Source organism: Acomys minous, assembly GCF_964271855.1.
Source record: "Acomys minous genome assembly, chromosome: 9".
Lineage (NCBI taxonomy): Eukaryota > Metazoa > Chordata > Mammalia > Rodentia > Muridae > Acomys > Acomys minous.
In genome coordinates, this window is record NC_140490.1 from 52,911,592 (window position 1) to 52,926,514 (window position 14,923).

Below are 14,923 nucleotides of genomic sequence, written 5' to 3' on the forward strand. Positions count from 1 at the left end.
AGCAAAGCGCCATTTCGCTAGGGCTGGTTTACAGTCCATTATCAATATGGCAGAGAGGAGCACTGTGACATGCAGGCAGAGTTAGCTGAGAGTTCTGCACCCAGATCCGCAAGAAGAGAGAGACTCTGGGCTTGGAACAGCCTACCCCTGTGACACATTTCCTCCAACAAGGCCACACCTCCTCATCCTTTGAAACAGTGCCACTCACTCATGACCATCTATTCAAATCTATGAGCCTACAAGGGCCGTTTTATTCAAACCACCACACTGTTGTTAAAACTACTCTGGTGATTTTCACAGCATCATATTATCATGGCAGAAATAAGTTAGGTAAAAACTGGACAGATGCTCACTGTTGTTGTTGGTCGTGGTGGTGGTGCTGCTGCTGCTGTTATTGTTTCCAGGTAGTTTCCTATAAACTAAGTCATCAGAAAAGCTTTCTAGTGGAAAACAATGATTTGCTATTGTCGCTTGTGGTTTTTGAACCAAGTCTCATTGGTAGCCCAGGATGGAACTCATTGTATAACCCAGGCTGTCCTCAAACTCACAGGAGCTCCCCCTTCCTAAGTATACTGACCACTGGGATTACAAGTGCAAACCACCATCATAGGCCACAGAATTTTTTTTTTACATTAAAATAATAAAAATCTCTTTCATAGTATTTAGAAAGATGGATTTCAGGGCTGGTCTAGGGGACATATTTCAAAGTGACAGGTGATGTCACTTTAGAAGGGTGGGCTCTTCTTTTTCACAGCTTATGGGCAGCATTAGCAGGAAAAGTAGCTGCCAGGTCTCTGGGTAACCTTACCAAGGGTCTGGTTTCTAAGTGCGACCTTATGCTAGCCACCACTGTTGGGTACAAGGAAGCAAGCCAAGTCAGGAATCTCAGCTTCTCTAACCCCAGAAGACAATACCAATTATGTAACAGATATGAGGCCCCCATGTCACCAGGTCACAGGCAGTTGAGCAGCAACTTGCCTCGCCCCTGCTTCCCAAAGCCAGCGAGCTCCCGCCCTCACCCTCACACGCCTTTCTTTCACCATTCCTCCCTTCTTTGCTGAGCTATATTTTTAAGTTTCTGTCCTACGCTACACTGGCAGTGGAGTCCATATTTCTCTTGCCTTTCTCACCGTTCAGCCCAGAGGCATCTCGCATCTGTCCCCACTCTCCCAGGGAGAGGTCCTCCCTAAGAGCACCCATAATCTCACCGTGGGATGCTCCCCTCTTGAGGTGTATGCAGTGCCATGCCACTCTGAACTTCTTCTTCTTGCTCCTCCAGCCCTTTCTCTGCTGTGCCTTCCTGGAATCGACTCAAACCTCTGCTAAGTATATCAGGCTTTTCACTCCTTGGGAAATTGAATCGTCATAAAGAAAACCAAGCAGAGCGACAACAACAAGAGCACAGCAACAACAAACCCAAAACCTCAACAGAACACCAAAATCCTTCACTTTCTCTTTAAGTTACTGAGAGTGTCCTGTTGGTTGTTCACCAGCCAAGGCTTAGGGCCAAGGCCAACATGGATAAAATGGCTGAAGGAAAACCAATATTTTAATCTTGTTTGTTAAGACCAGTCAGGGCCCAGAAGATGACAGGACCCTCTGATAAAGCCCTACAACTGTTAGCTCCCTTTATTACTTCACAGGCTCCTCTGGCTGGCATCATAAACATGCCTCCTTCAGAATCATGGTCACTAACCTTCAGGGACTCCAAAGTCTACATCTCCCTCAGTCACGTCTCTCTAGATTGCAGATGCGCATGCGTAACTGCTTTGACTCTTCCCACATGACATCCCCACATGAAACCAGAGAAATGAAATCATATGTCCTGTTACATCCACCACTGTTTCATAGGCTTGCTAATGTCCTTTCTCACAGTGACACCAGACTTCACCCAGTCTCCTGAACTTCCTCTTGGGCGACATTTCTTTTCCTTCCACTCAGACTCTGGCCTTTTCTCTTCGACTTGTTAATATCGTCCTTTTTTCTTCCTCAATGTCTCTGTCACCAGCTTAATTAAACCCTTCTTATTTCTTCTCATCTGGATGAAAGCTGTCCCCATGGGGAAAATATTTCAAAAATACTAGTAGATGCTCGACACCGTGGATGGTACCAAGCCTTATTCATACTGCACTTGTTCTTATATATATACAGATGCCTATGCTAACACTCAACTCACAAACTGGACACAATAGGAGATGAACTAAAATGATTATGCCATAATGGGACTTGCCTAAGATTCATGAATTATCTCTTTCTGGAATTTTCCATTTAACATTTTAGGACTTTAACTGACACCATGGGTAAGGGAAGACAGCTGTATTCATGTGGCTCTGTAATGGATATCTCAACCTCCACTCCAGGGATTGAGTACTGGATGAGGCACACATCTGGAGCAGCTGGGACTTCAGGAAACCCGAAGGTCTAGGCAAAGATGAGTCAGAGGCCCAGTCAAGAAAAAAATAAAAATTAATAGCAGATGGGCAAGGGAGGTAAAGGTCACCGTCCAAAAACTATACCAGAGTGGAAGGTGTCATAATGTATTCTTTTCTGCAAGATTCCTAAAAGGACCAGGAGAGCAGCCCAGGTCCAGCACCCAGCAAGACACCACCTCAGAACCTTAACAGCAAACGGGGACCTTCACCTGCCTGATTTTCATGTCCACTGTGAGTTTCCTCTTACCCGTGTGTTAGCCCCAGTTTGGAATCTTTTGCTATTTGTAGAGAATGTTAAGATGTGAAGTGTCTTGTTGCTACACCTTTGGGGTGCATATTCAGATGCCCAGGCAGAGCCCTGCCCCCTTCATTTGCTTACTTTATTAAGTCTTCCCCAGTTACAACAAAGGAAACCCTTGTTTTGTAGACATTCAAAACATTCCTGAGGATTTCCAAGTCCCTGAAAAGCCAAGGGTCTCCAAGGCCCCATCTGTAAGAGCTGAGGTCATTTGGAGAGCTGGGTACCAACAAGACCTAAGCTCATTTAAGTGACGCCAAACCACTCATTGTGATTGTTTTGCCAAATTCAAGTGTGTCTAATGCATTAGAATACCAAATCCTCAACACATTCTCCTTTGGCATGACTTGACAGGATCACTGGTATTTACTTATTATTTTTTTTATACAAATGGAAAAAATTACACTAGAGCCAGGAAGCTTCCACAGGTAACTAGGTTAGAGTGCTGAACGGGCCCCAGGAGAAGCCCTGAGCAGGATCTTCCTGCCAAAGACCAGCGCGAGCTTTGACTTTCTGCTCTGCACGCAGGTGGCTGATGGACTGTTTTATGACAGGGATAATTACCTCTGTCTTTCTCTCTTAGTTACCCACCAAAATATACTGTGCAAATCCCAACATATCAGAAGCACTCCATCATCAGCTGGCAGGCACAAACCTTAGCTGGGTTCTACAGGCCCAGGAATGAAATTGCTAAGGAAGGTAAGCCAGTCGATGTAGGGTTCAAAAGGCCCGTGTTAGCTACAGTGAGGCGGTCCTCCTACTCTCCTAGGGGAACACTACAGATCCTGGGTGATAGTCTTTTCTGACAGCTTTGATGGAAACCTGACACAGGCTAGTCTTTATTTCCTTACCGTACTAATTCTTTTTCTTTTTCATTTTTGGCTCTCCTGGAACTCACTCTGTAGACCAGGCTGGCCTCGAACTCACAGTGGAGCCTGCCTCTGCCTCCCGAGTACTAGGATTAAAGGCATACCAATTCTTTAAAGGCAAGGGAAGCAGAGGGCTACATTTGACTTATGCTGTTCAAATGGGATTGTCCCATGATACAATGGAATTGGAGAGAGAGGGAAAGAAAGGGCCTCTTAGCTAATGATGCTTGTTAGTGTGCTAGAGTGCTAGAGTGTTTCAGCAATTATGTATCCAGATACAGAATTGAGAACAATTTTTCTTTTCTTTCTTTCTTTCTTTCTTTCTTTCTTCTTTTCCTTTCATTTCTTTCTTTCTTCTTCTTCTTCTTTTTTTAAGTCTTTCAAGACAATGTTTCTCTGTGTATCCCTGGTTGTCCTGGAACTAGGTTTGTAGACCAAGCTGACCTCCACCTGTCTCTGCCTCCTAAGCGCTGGGATTAAAGCTGTGTACCACCACTATTAGGCTTCTTTATTTGACATATGACAAAACTGAGGCCCAGAAGTGGTTGCATTGTCCAAGACCCACACTTGGGCTAGACCCAGGGCCTACAGACCTACTGTAGCTCACTCACTCTCCTACTGTGAACATCCTCACCTATCTGCCAGTGGTAGAAAAAGGACCATGGAAGGTCAGAAGGCATGGCCTACTTAGCAGCTATTGTTGGTCTGTCTTATTGAAGACCTTAATGTAAGCATCAGCCATCAGCCATCAGGCAGATCAGACATGCAGGGAGAGAGAGGAAAAATGTTTACTTGGTATCTGTGAGCAATGAAGTAGGAAATATGGGCTTCAAGAATCCAGGAACTTAAGACAGTCCATGCTGAGAACCATCTTCTTCAATCTTGCTATTAACCCATGGAAAGACCCAGTTGCAAGTTAATACAAATCCTATGATCTTGCTTTGATAACCCAAGCAAACTAATGTAGGCAAGCATTATGGTCAAAGTGTTATCCGCCCTTTTATTTAATCCTCGCAAAACTCTCATGAGGCAAATGTTTCTCTATCCCCTTTCATATACAAAGAATTGGGTTGGAAAAAGTGCTCACACCTCTGGCCAGAAAGCTACAAGGGAGGGTGCCACAGCCTCCCTTGAGAGCATCCCCAATAACTTGAGGACATTCTACAGTCCACTCCTCTCACCTCCCAGAGGTTCCCTTTTCTCCCAGTAGCATAGTGCTGGGGACCAAGCCCTTGCTTGGGGACCTTTGGGGGGGGGGACACATTTAACTTTCAAGCTGGCAGGAATCCTGTGCATATCTCCATAATGGTTTATCCCTGAGGTCCACGTGCCCTGTGGCACCTTAAAAACAGCACCGGCTGACCGCCTGAGAGCTCGGACTATCCCCTCGACCTTCTGTTGGAGGTTGGCCTGATGCTATATATTTTGATGCTAATTACTGGCTCGAAAGATCTGGTTGCTGCCATGAGCCTTGCCTCTCTGATTGGCTGAATAAAAGGTCTACACCTGGGCAAGGCAGAAGGAAGAGGAGGAGCAAAGGTGCCTGGGCTTTGAGCAAAGAGAATCTTGGGTAGGAGAAGAGACCGAATGGAGGAGGGAGGTGGAGGGGAACTGCCATGGGATAGGAACAAGCCATGTGGGCCCAGAGGAGGAACTCTGCAGTCTCACATGAAAGAAGTGGCCCGAGTGAGCAAACTTTGCAAGTATTTTGGGATTATGGATCGTGGGGGGCGGGGAGTGCGTAAATCAAATAGAAATTATTAGAAGCAGATGGCATGGGATGGAGGCTGGTAGCTTAGGAAGCACTATCTGGCCTGCCCCAGGTGAAAATAGGCCATTAAAAACACGTCAGGTGTCTGTGTCTTTATTGATTGTAAAAGCGGGTTAGATACCACCACCATAATAATTATAAGCCTAATAATAAACATTAGGACATATCTTAAACTAAGAGCAGCCGTCTTCCAAGACTGCAGAGCTTCCCTCAGCTGCCACACTTCAAATAACTATGGCTGTTAGCGTAAACGTTGCTGTTACTATTTTATATCATGACTTTGTGTCTCCTAGTTACTCTTGTCATGTTGATCTCCTCACATATGGAGTGTATCTGGAGACGAGGAGCCCAGAAACTTTTCCGAAGAGTGATGACATAGTAAAGTCACTCCTGGTACAAAGTAGTTAAGGCTAAGAAAGAAGTACATGTCGATATAAATGTACTATACATTTGTACACAGTTGCTGTGTCCATCCACTAGAATAACTACAAGGGCAGGTACAGGCTGTAGCCATCAGAAACAGCATCAGTGAGCCACATCATCATGATCCCAGCTATGTCTGATCTATTCCTGCCAAATTACACATAGAGAAAAGCAGGGACTAGAGACTGCAAGCTGGGACAGCTCCCTTTCAACAGGCCCGCTGCTGAGGAAAAAAAATCAAGCTGAAAATGGGGGACTCAATATATTTCTAATACTGTTTTGCTTCTGTAATTAATTTCCTTTTCTTCTGTCTTTCTGTCTCTGTCTGTCTCTCTGTCTCTGTCTGTATTCCCCCACCCCTCCCCCCTGGGTGTGTGTGTGTGTGTGTGTGTGTGTGTGTGTGTGTGTGTGTGTGTGTGTGTGTGTGTGTGTGTGTGTATTTCTGACATTATTGCGAGCTATAAAATTTACTACACCAGATAGTACATTTTTTCCAGTAATAAATCTGGAACATCCCCCACCCCAAAATGGAGTATTTAAGATAAGAGTATAATTATAGCAGGTCGTGGTGGCTCAAGACTTTAATCCAAGCACTCTGGAGGCAGAGGCAGGCAGATGGCTGTGAATTGGAGGCCAGCCTGGTCTACAAAAACGAGTCCAGGATAGCCAGAACTGTTAACAGAGAAACCCTGTTTTGAAAAACCTAAAAAAAAAAGAAAAAGAAAAAGGAGTGTCATTATAGTCCTATATACTTAATAACTATAGCTTACATCAAAATGTTAGGAAGCAAAACTTCTATCTGGCTTTAGGACTATTGGGACATTTGCAGCTTTACACTGGAACATATGACACCAGTGGAAATGGTCCCTGGGCCCAGCCATCCGTCCAACCTTTCCACCCCATGTTTCTAGGGCCTTGGTGCCCTGGGCATACACCTCCCAGCCCTCAAGTCTACTTTCATTCTCTAACCCCCACCCCCACCCCAGGAAGGTGAGCCAGAGGTAAAGATTGGAAGCAGGCTGGCATCACTGGGCTAGAATTACTAATGTCCTATTACTTGGCACATGGCCTTTAATGGGCTCATGGTCTCCATGTTCACACTATCTCTTGGCCACAGACTCAATCAGAAGGTGCACGGCTGGAAGAAATTCAGAATCCAAACTCCAAGGCCCCACACAGAATCATATTTGCCTGGAGCTAAGCACAGCACTGCCTTTTAACTGTAAAGAAAAGGAGGCAGAGAGCCTAGTGGCACATGTCTATAGTCCCAGCTGTGCAGGAGGCTAAGAGAGACAGACTACAAGCCCAAAGCCAGCCCTAGGAACTTAGAGGACTGGTTCAGTAAGAAGTAAAGACATCTGAAAATAGAGCTTATCAGTAAAATATATCCTTAGCATACATCAGGCCCAAGGTTTAATCTCTAGTACTAGAAAGAAAAAATTTTAAAGTATGTTCAGGGGGATTTCATTAAAACTGCCCATGGTTCCAGAATTGTTGAATGCCTTTATTTGGGTGTCCGGTACATTTCTTACAATCTACTAAGCTCTACTTTTGTTTTGGATCATCAACATATATGTTACAATTAAATACACACAAACATACATGCACACACACATGCATACACCTCCATGTACAAATATAATTATATAATTCCTAGTACTGTCCTCTGTGATTTCCCCAAACAGAACTCAGCCCCAAGTGATTGCCTTGTAAACACAGACAGTTTGGCAGTTAAAGTACATGCAGGTGTGAGGACCCACAGGGAGCTGAGCAGGATGCTGGGAAGGGTACTTGTAGTTCCCTCCTGGGTCAGCTTCTTGGAGGTGGGGAAGCTTGGTTAACCATGCATAGGTTCAGCAGAGCAAATGAGACATGGGCTCTTGTCCCCTTGCTGTGCCACTGCAAGTGTCTCAGAGGAAAATTCCTTTTCCTCCTCCTTGCCAAGATGAGAAAATACTGTGTTTACGAAACCAAAATTGCAGGAGGCTGTTCCCATCCTTGGAGAGGCAGTGGAGACCAGGCCCCCATAGCTCTCTGCTTGGAATGCAGCTCTGGAAAGGCTGGTCTTGCTCATGGGGGCAGCTGCGTGGCCTCTGGAGACAGTTAGCTTCCCAGCTACTGTGGGCCAGAACCATTCCTCACTTTTCTGCTTCAACACCTACTTCATCTTGAGTCTGTTCTTGACAGGGGAAACTCTTTCCTCTTGCAAACATTCAGATTGCCAGCTCTCAAAAAGGTTTCCACATAGCATGCAGGGTTTAACTATCAGGGTTTTTCTAAGAATATATGTTTCAGTATTAGTATACACACACACACACACACACACACACACACACACACACACACATACATACACACACACACAAAATGAAATTTACAGTTGTGAGGAGGTGAAAAGAAAGCAAAAATATTGGCCAGCATTAGCCCTCTGAAAGCCCAGTTAATTTTTCTTCCAAATAAAAATTCAAAATTCAAGCTTTGCCTCTAAGCTGTTTAAAAGCCACGCTTCCAAACTACTACTTTTTCCCAGTTTGTGGTGGAAATATGAAAAACACATGGCTTGAGTGTGCCTCATAAGCTACTGGTAACAGGTAAAGCGGGAACTGGGGGGAGGGGGTTGGCTTCCAATAGATAGACCCAGAAAGAGGGTAAAGTTGTTTAAAGGAGGGTTGTGAGATGAGGCAGGAGGTGTGGGAAAGCAGAAAGCAAGCTAAGTCCAAGACTACAGCCAAGGATTGTAGCTGGTGAAGAGCCCTTTGACCTCTATTCTTGATGAGAAACCCTGTAGCTGTTCCTGCTGCTCAGGATGCATGGAATCTCCATCTTCTCCCCTCTGTGTTCTCTCTTGACCCACTGCATTATGTGGCCAAGGTGCCTGTCACTGCACTTTTCACTTTGCACGACGAGAGTGTGAGCTACTCACGGGCAGGACTGTGTGGTATGGATCTTTTGACATGTGTGTAAATGAAGCCAGGATGTCCTATGATTTTGTGCACATGTGCATACATGAGTGGTGGGTTCCATTCAATGCCCTGTGCACTTGACTTCGCCCCAACTACTATGAAGTGTGACCCTCAGAGTTTAAAACACCTTTCCGTTTCTAACTTGTGTCTTCAAGGTTAGTGAACTGTGAGTCTGTAGCATCAGACACTGGCAGAGAGGCACGCCAGCGTTCTTCAAGGGGAGCTATGACAAGGACGACACAGGACAGCAGACGCAGAGCACCAACGCTCCTTAAGGAAAAATGTGGGCGAGGGTGAGTACTGACAGAAAGCACTTGCGTGGTTCTCTTTTCTCTGGTGTCAGGGGGACTTGCTCCTCTTTAACAGTGTGATGGTGTTCCAAGCCTGGAACTGATGTCTGAGGGGAAAACACTGGCTATAGGCCATCAGATTTTGCCCTACTTGGTGGTTTTTCACACAGATATGCTGATGTGCACAGGTAATCTTCCTCCAGCAGGAAGTCTCTGTTGCCTTCATCTGCATAAAGTGGGACTTAGGAGAGCAGGTGCCTCCTGCTCAAACCTAGAAGTCACTAGAACTATTCAAAGCCTAGCAAGGAAGTAGCCTTTGTAGCCACACTACAACACACACATACACACCCCACATACCAAACTACACACTATACACTACACACACACACATACACACCACATACCAAACTATACACCACCTACACACACACTTACACATATACCACATACCAAACTACACCATACACACACACACACACACACACACACACACACACACACACCACCCAGACTCACATGAAAATCAATTAATCTATCTGAATATGGATTCCTAAAGGCTCTAAAAGATAAATAGAAAAATATCTGTGTAATTATCCTATTAACTATGGCAACATATGGCAAGGCCTGGTGGCACTGGGGTCAGAGATCTGCATTTTGGTCCTCCCTCTTTTATTTAGTAGTGTCAGCCAAGAGCCAGCCGCCTGGGCTCTGGATCCCCAGCTCAGACCTTACAAAATGGCTAGAGGACTGTTAGCTAGGAGCTGCAAAGAAGATGCTTAAGGCGATGCACTTTAAAGGAAAAGTTAGCTCTTTTAACATCAGACAGCTTCTCTCTGTGTCGCACAGAGAAACACCAACTACAGATTAAAAAGAAAACCACCAAGCAGCCACAGAACGTACGTAGAGAGATCTGTTTTCCTTGCAGGAGCAAAGACTGTAAGTTAGCTATTACAGCAAACAAAAAGACTCCCCCGGAAGTCACTAAAATCTACTTGAATTTTCACACTACCTTGGTGTTTTAATATAAAGTAATGGTTTCATAATAAAAGCCACCATAGTTCTACATGGGCCGGCCAGGGATACTTAGTGAGACCCTGTCTTAAAAACAAACAAAAAACTCCCAAAGATGGGGCGCTAGGAACCGGACACTTCAGAGGTTTTTGTTTGGCTGAATTTCAAATCCTAATGAGAGTGAATTATACTCACTTAAACTCCCAGGCTCTTCAACACAGCATCCGTTTCTTTATAGACAGGGAACCAAACATTAGCTCTTCTGGCTTTCTGATATCTATTCAGCGAGTTCCACTGAGACAAAAGCAGACCCAGAAAGAAAGACACACCAGAAGCAGTCTCTGCAACAAGCCAGTGTTTGCTTCCCTGTGAGACCTGAGATAAACATCGGCGTTGCGCTATTTCAAATGCATGTTGATGTTCTCTACCGTGCCATGTGACACCGAGCTGGGAATCTTCAGTGCGCTTTAGTCAATTTGTCTTTTGAGAGTATAAATCCAAGGCTTCTGGTGGGTAGTTTTTTTTCCTTCACCATTGAATTTATTTCAATGTCCCTCACATGTACACACACATACACGCACGCGCACACGCACACGTACACACACACACACACACACACACACATACACTCCACACTGAGAAAGTATTACTCAGGCTTCGCTTCAAATCATGTAAAATGTCACCTTTGAGAACAGTTTAAATATTTGGAAATTTTATTATCATCACCCGATGAACCAGAGCATTCATCCATCGCTGTGCCTACTTCTTAAGCAATTCTCCCTAACCCTTGTGGGGCGGAGGAAGCATTGGCTCTTTTATACGTGCCAGGTTGAACCCCAGCCCTGCCACTATCAAGTAGCGGGGCCTCCTAAAGGAAGCAGCTGCTCTGTGCTGAGCTTGCTTCACCCACAAAGTGAGGATGAGACCAGCACCCAGCTGGAGGGGTGGCTGCGATGATTAAGTAAATAAAATGCTTCTAATACGATAGCCACGCGCTAGGCCCTCACGGCCACCCTAGGACACCTGAGTTACATCAGGTGCACACTCCCAAGGGGAGTGAGGAAAGGCGGGGTCTGCTTTCCACACATCTTGGTGGTCCTCCTGGCTCTCCTGGTTTCTGCTGCCACAGTGAAGCTTCCCAGACACAAAATCGTCTCCGCTTCAAATCTTCATGCTAAAGTTGAAGATCAACATGAGTGGACAGTTACTCAGGTGCACGTTTGGTCAGGGCCGTCCTTTGGGAAAAAACCTGTGCTGAGGCCACAACCACTCTCAAGAGTAAGCCTCTTTTTAAAAGCTGAGTAGTGGAAAGCAGGCCCAGAGGTCACCATTCAGCTAGGACGTCAGCAGGCGGTGGAGAGGTCCTGTCGCACCTGCTAGGCCATCTGAGGGCTGCAGAAGGGCCAGGCACCCTTTGCGGAGTTGTTTGATTTTGATCTGTTTTTAGTGGGCTGGGAGTTAAACATTTACCCAGGCACACCTGGTGGCGAGGACAGGCTGGCTCAGCGTGCTGTAAACTGCGGGCTGCTTCCATTGGCATTTATGCTCCACCCCCTCGGAGTGAAGAATTGTGGTTAATCTGGAGACGAAAAGCCAGACCATACTTCACAAAGACTAAAGTAGACCACGGATGCTGTCCCTTCCTCCTTAGTAGACACAAGTTCAGTGCAGGGCCAGGGTCGGCGTCTACCCTATAAGCCCATGCCTGCTTACCAGGGAGATGTGACATATGTCAAGTCTGAAGGAAACTAACTCCCCAGACTCCAAAGGGCAGTCCATATGTCCAGAAATGAGTTCAACTACTCAGGCTTTGTTTCAAGTCGGGTAAAAATGTCACCTTTTAGAACAACTTAAATATTTGGACATTTCTGGCAGTTAGAGAAGAGCCGGCATTTCCCAACAACTTGTGAAATCAGTTTCCATCTGCCAAAGAGAGTCATTTCACTTAGCTTTGGCAGAAGACGTAAGGCACCAATAAGGATATCAGAGCCCGTGCTGCCTCCAGGCTCCCCCAGGGTCACACGTACCTGCTACCCATGTCAAGGTTCGTTCTCATCCCCTCCTTCACCCCAAACTTCCTCCAGCTTATGGGCTCCCCTCCCCATAGCTGCTCATTCTTATAAACCAGCATCTCACTGTACTTCTTGCTGCCCCCCAACTCTGTCTCTTGCTGTCGCACTATCTCCACTGGCCACCTTCAGTCAGCTTCATTGTCTGTTCTGGACTCATCCAGATGCCTCTCTCTCTCTCTCTCTCTCTCTCTCTCTCTCTCTCTCTCTCTTTCTTTCTCTCCCTCTCCCTCTCTCCCTCTCTCTGTCTCTCTCTCTGTCTCTCTCTCTCTCTCTCTCTCTCTCTCTCTCATACCTACAATAAAAATCTTAACCATATCATGGAGCAGTCACGTTGGCGGTTTCTTTACGGTGCCCGCTCACATACATCTGTCGCCCAAACCCGGGAGAGAAACAGATTGACCCCTTTCCAAGGGCCCCCTTCTCCTAACCAAGCCAAGCTGGGGATTTGACTCTCCTAAGGCATGGATCATTTGTTTCTGCTGGCTTCAGACTCTCACCGTAGTCAACTACACATATTAGAGTTCGCCTCTTCAGCTGCTTCTCTTTCCCCTGTCTAAGCCACACATCTCTCCTCGCCCGCCCACTCGCTAAGTGTCCTCTCGGTCTCTCCGGCTCCGACCTCCTGTGTGCCCATGATGTGGAAAGGCTATGTCTCACACTGACAGGCAGGAGTCTGCTGTATACTCCATCCCTGTGACTTGGAGCATCTCTTGGCTAAGACTCTTGCCCTTCTCCCTCTTTGGGAATCCTCCTTCTGGCAAGATTCTTGTTTTCTTTTCTTTTTTTCTCCAGAGCTGAGGACAAACCCAGGGCCTTCTATCAAGCACTCTACCACTGAGCTAAATCCCCAACCCTAAGATTCCTGCTTTCAACACTATTCCCTAAGGCTCGCCCATCTCACCCTTGCTCTGCTCCTGGCTCTCTCCCCACCTGACTCTCAGTTGATCCTGGAGCTTGACTCACCGCCTTCCCTAATCTCTTTCCCTCCCCAGACTCACAGATTACAATAGGGCCACACTCACTGCCTTGCTGCAAATAGCTTGGCCTCAGTACAGCTCAGTGGCCAAAAAAAAACCAAAAAAACCCAGCACACTTGATTTCCAGATTCTTGAAGAGTAGCAACTTCAGCCACCGCACAAGCAAATGATCTCAAAACGCCCTTATCTCTACACTTTCTCTGCTCTTCACCCTCGACAAGCTCACATCTCCAAGGCTTCTTTGTTCTCCACTTCCTCTGACCCATTTCTCTGACCACTGGATTCAGTTTTACAGAGATTCAAATGTCTCCCAGGTACGGATACGGTTGAAATATTGTCACATGCTATTCTGCTCTATATAAAGCTGGCTTTGGAGCTGGGTATGGCCTTCCCTCTCCAGACCCAAGCACGTTTGTTTCAAAGTTCTCTCCAAAATCTCTGACATGGCTCAAGCTGGCTACATGACTCCGTGACAAAGAGAAGAAGAAAACAAAACAGCTTCCTGATCTGGAAAAAAAAAATAACAATAACAACAGAATACCCAAAATAAACAAAACAACCCCTCCCCCAAACTGTGCGCTTTAAAACAGCTAAATAATGAGCTACTCCCCGTAGGGAACACTGCTGTTTATACGCTTCTTCTTGGTGGTGTTCACTATCCATAAAAAACGACAAAGAATGACCATAGATGTTTAACTCTGCGAACATCTCCCTCACATACCAAGTACAGGTGACTGCTAGCATCTTCGTTAATTGCCCTTTAAAATATTATTGTTCTGACATCCTTCGAGGGAGGTGGAAATGCTTTCTGGGAAGAGTTGCCATCCTGTTCCCTTTAACCTTCCAGCTTCTCTTGTGCCAAGAGAAGGCCGTCCAATTTTGTGGGACCTTTACAAGATTAAACCAAGCAGCAGATGTGACACAAAGAGTACCCATCCATGCACGCTCTCCCTGTGTCTCAAACAGCTCCCTGGCAGCAATTGGCTGCAGCTGAGGCAGAAAACAGACGCTTCATCTTCTAACTTGAGGGAGAAACGTTTTACAAACCCCAGGTACTCGGAATCACCCGTAAAGACTGTTGAAACACAGATCCCCAGTTCTTAGTAGCTCTCATTCATAACATCCGGGGTAGGGCCCAGAAACACACCATCTTAGCAAATTTAGTGTGGTTTTCTAATACGCAGAAATTCTGAAGGCCTTCTGACCGAGGTCCTGGGCACTACTCTCGATCACTACACTGTCTAAGCTCGGCTAGTTCCGTGCTGACTTGCTGCCACTGCTCTCCTTGGTGTCATGCTGTGACTGCGGGCGGCTGTGCATCATCGCAGCACATCTTGAAGACCTCTTCCTCTTGCACAACTATCATGTCTTCCCAAACTAAATCATGTATAGTAGACCATGCTAGTTACGGAGTGAAGCCACGTCTCCCGGTCCTCTAGTTTTACCGAGGTGAAGCAATTTAGCACAGACAGGCCTTTTATTTAGGGATGTGGATCACCTGGGCTCCTCTGGCAGGGGGGCGGGAAGATGAGAATCATGGTCACGAATGGAGTGCCTTGCAGGGGTGAAAGTAGCTCGCAAAGAGGCACATCTGGATCCAGGCTTCCTTTTCTCCTCCTGGCACTGCCTAAGGGCTTCTATGTCTCATTGTGACTCACAAAGCCCAGCTGTAGAAATCACCCGTCAGGAAGACAAACCATGGTCCCAGGAAAGCAGCAAGGTCTGTGGTGAAGCAAGTGACCCTGAAGTGCCAGTGAGCTTTCCCTTTCTCCTTAAGGTTTCACTTGATTTAATAGCCCATGAGGTCTCAGTGTCCT

General features: G+C 46.1%; 1 protein-coding gene across 1 annotated transcript in view; it reads left to right on the top strand.

Moving 5' to 3' along the window:
• The window catches only part of NEDD9 (neural precursor cell expressed, developmentally down-regulated 9), a 179,126-nt gene that overhangs the window by 54,921 nt on the left and 109,282 nt on the right, over window positions 1–14,923 (top strand). The window contains exon 2 of the mRNA XM_084794865.1: window positions 8,912–9,049. Within this exon, the coding sequence (XP_084650991.1) occupies window positions 9,038–9,049 (12 nt within the window). The 5' untranslated portion in view covers window positions 8,912–9,037. The remainder of the gene's footprint in view (window positions 1–8,911; window positions 9,050–14,923) is intronic.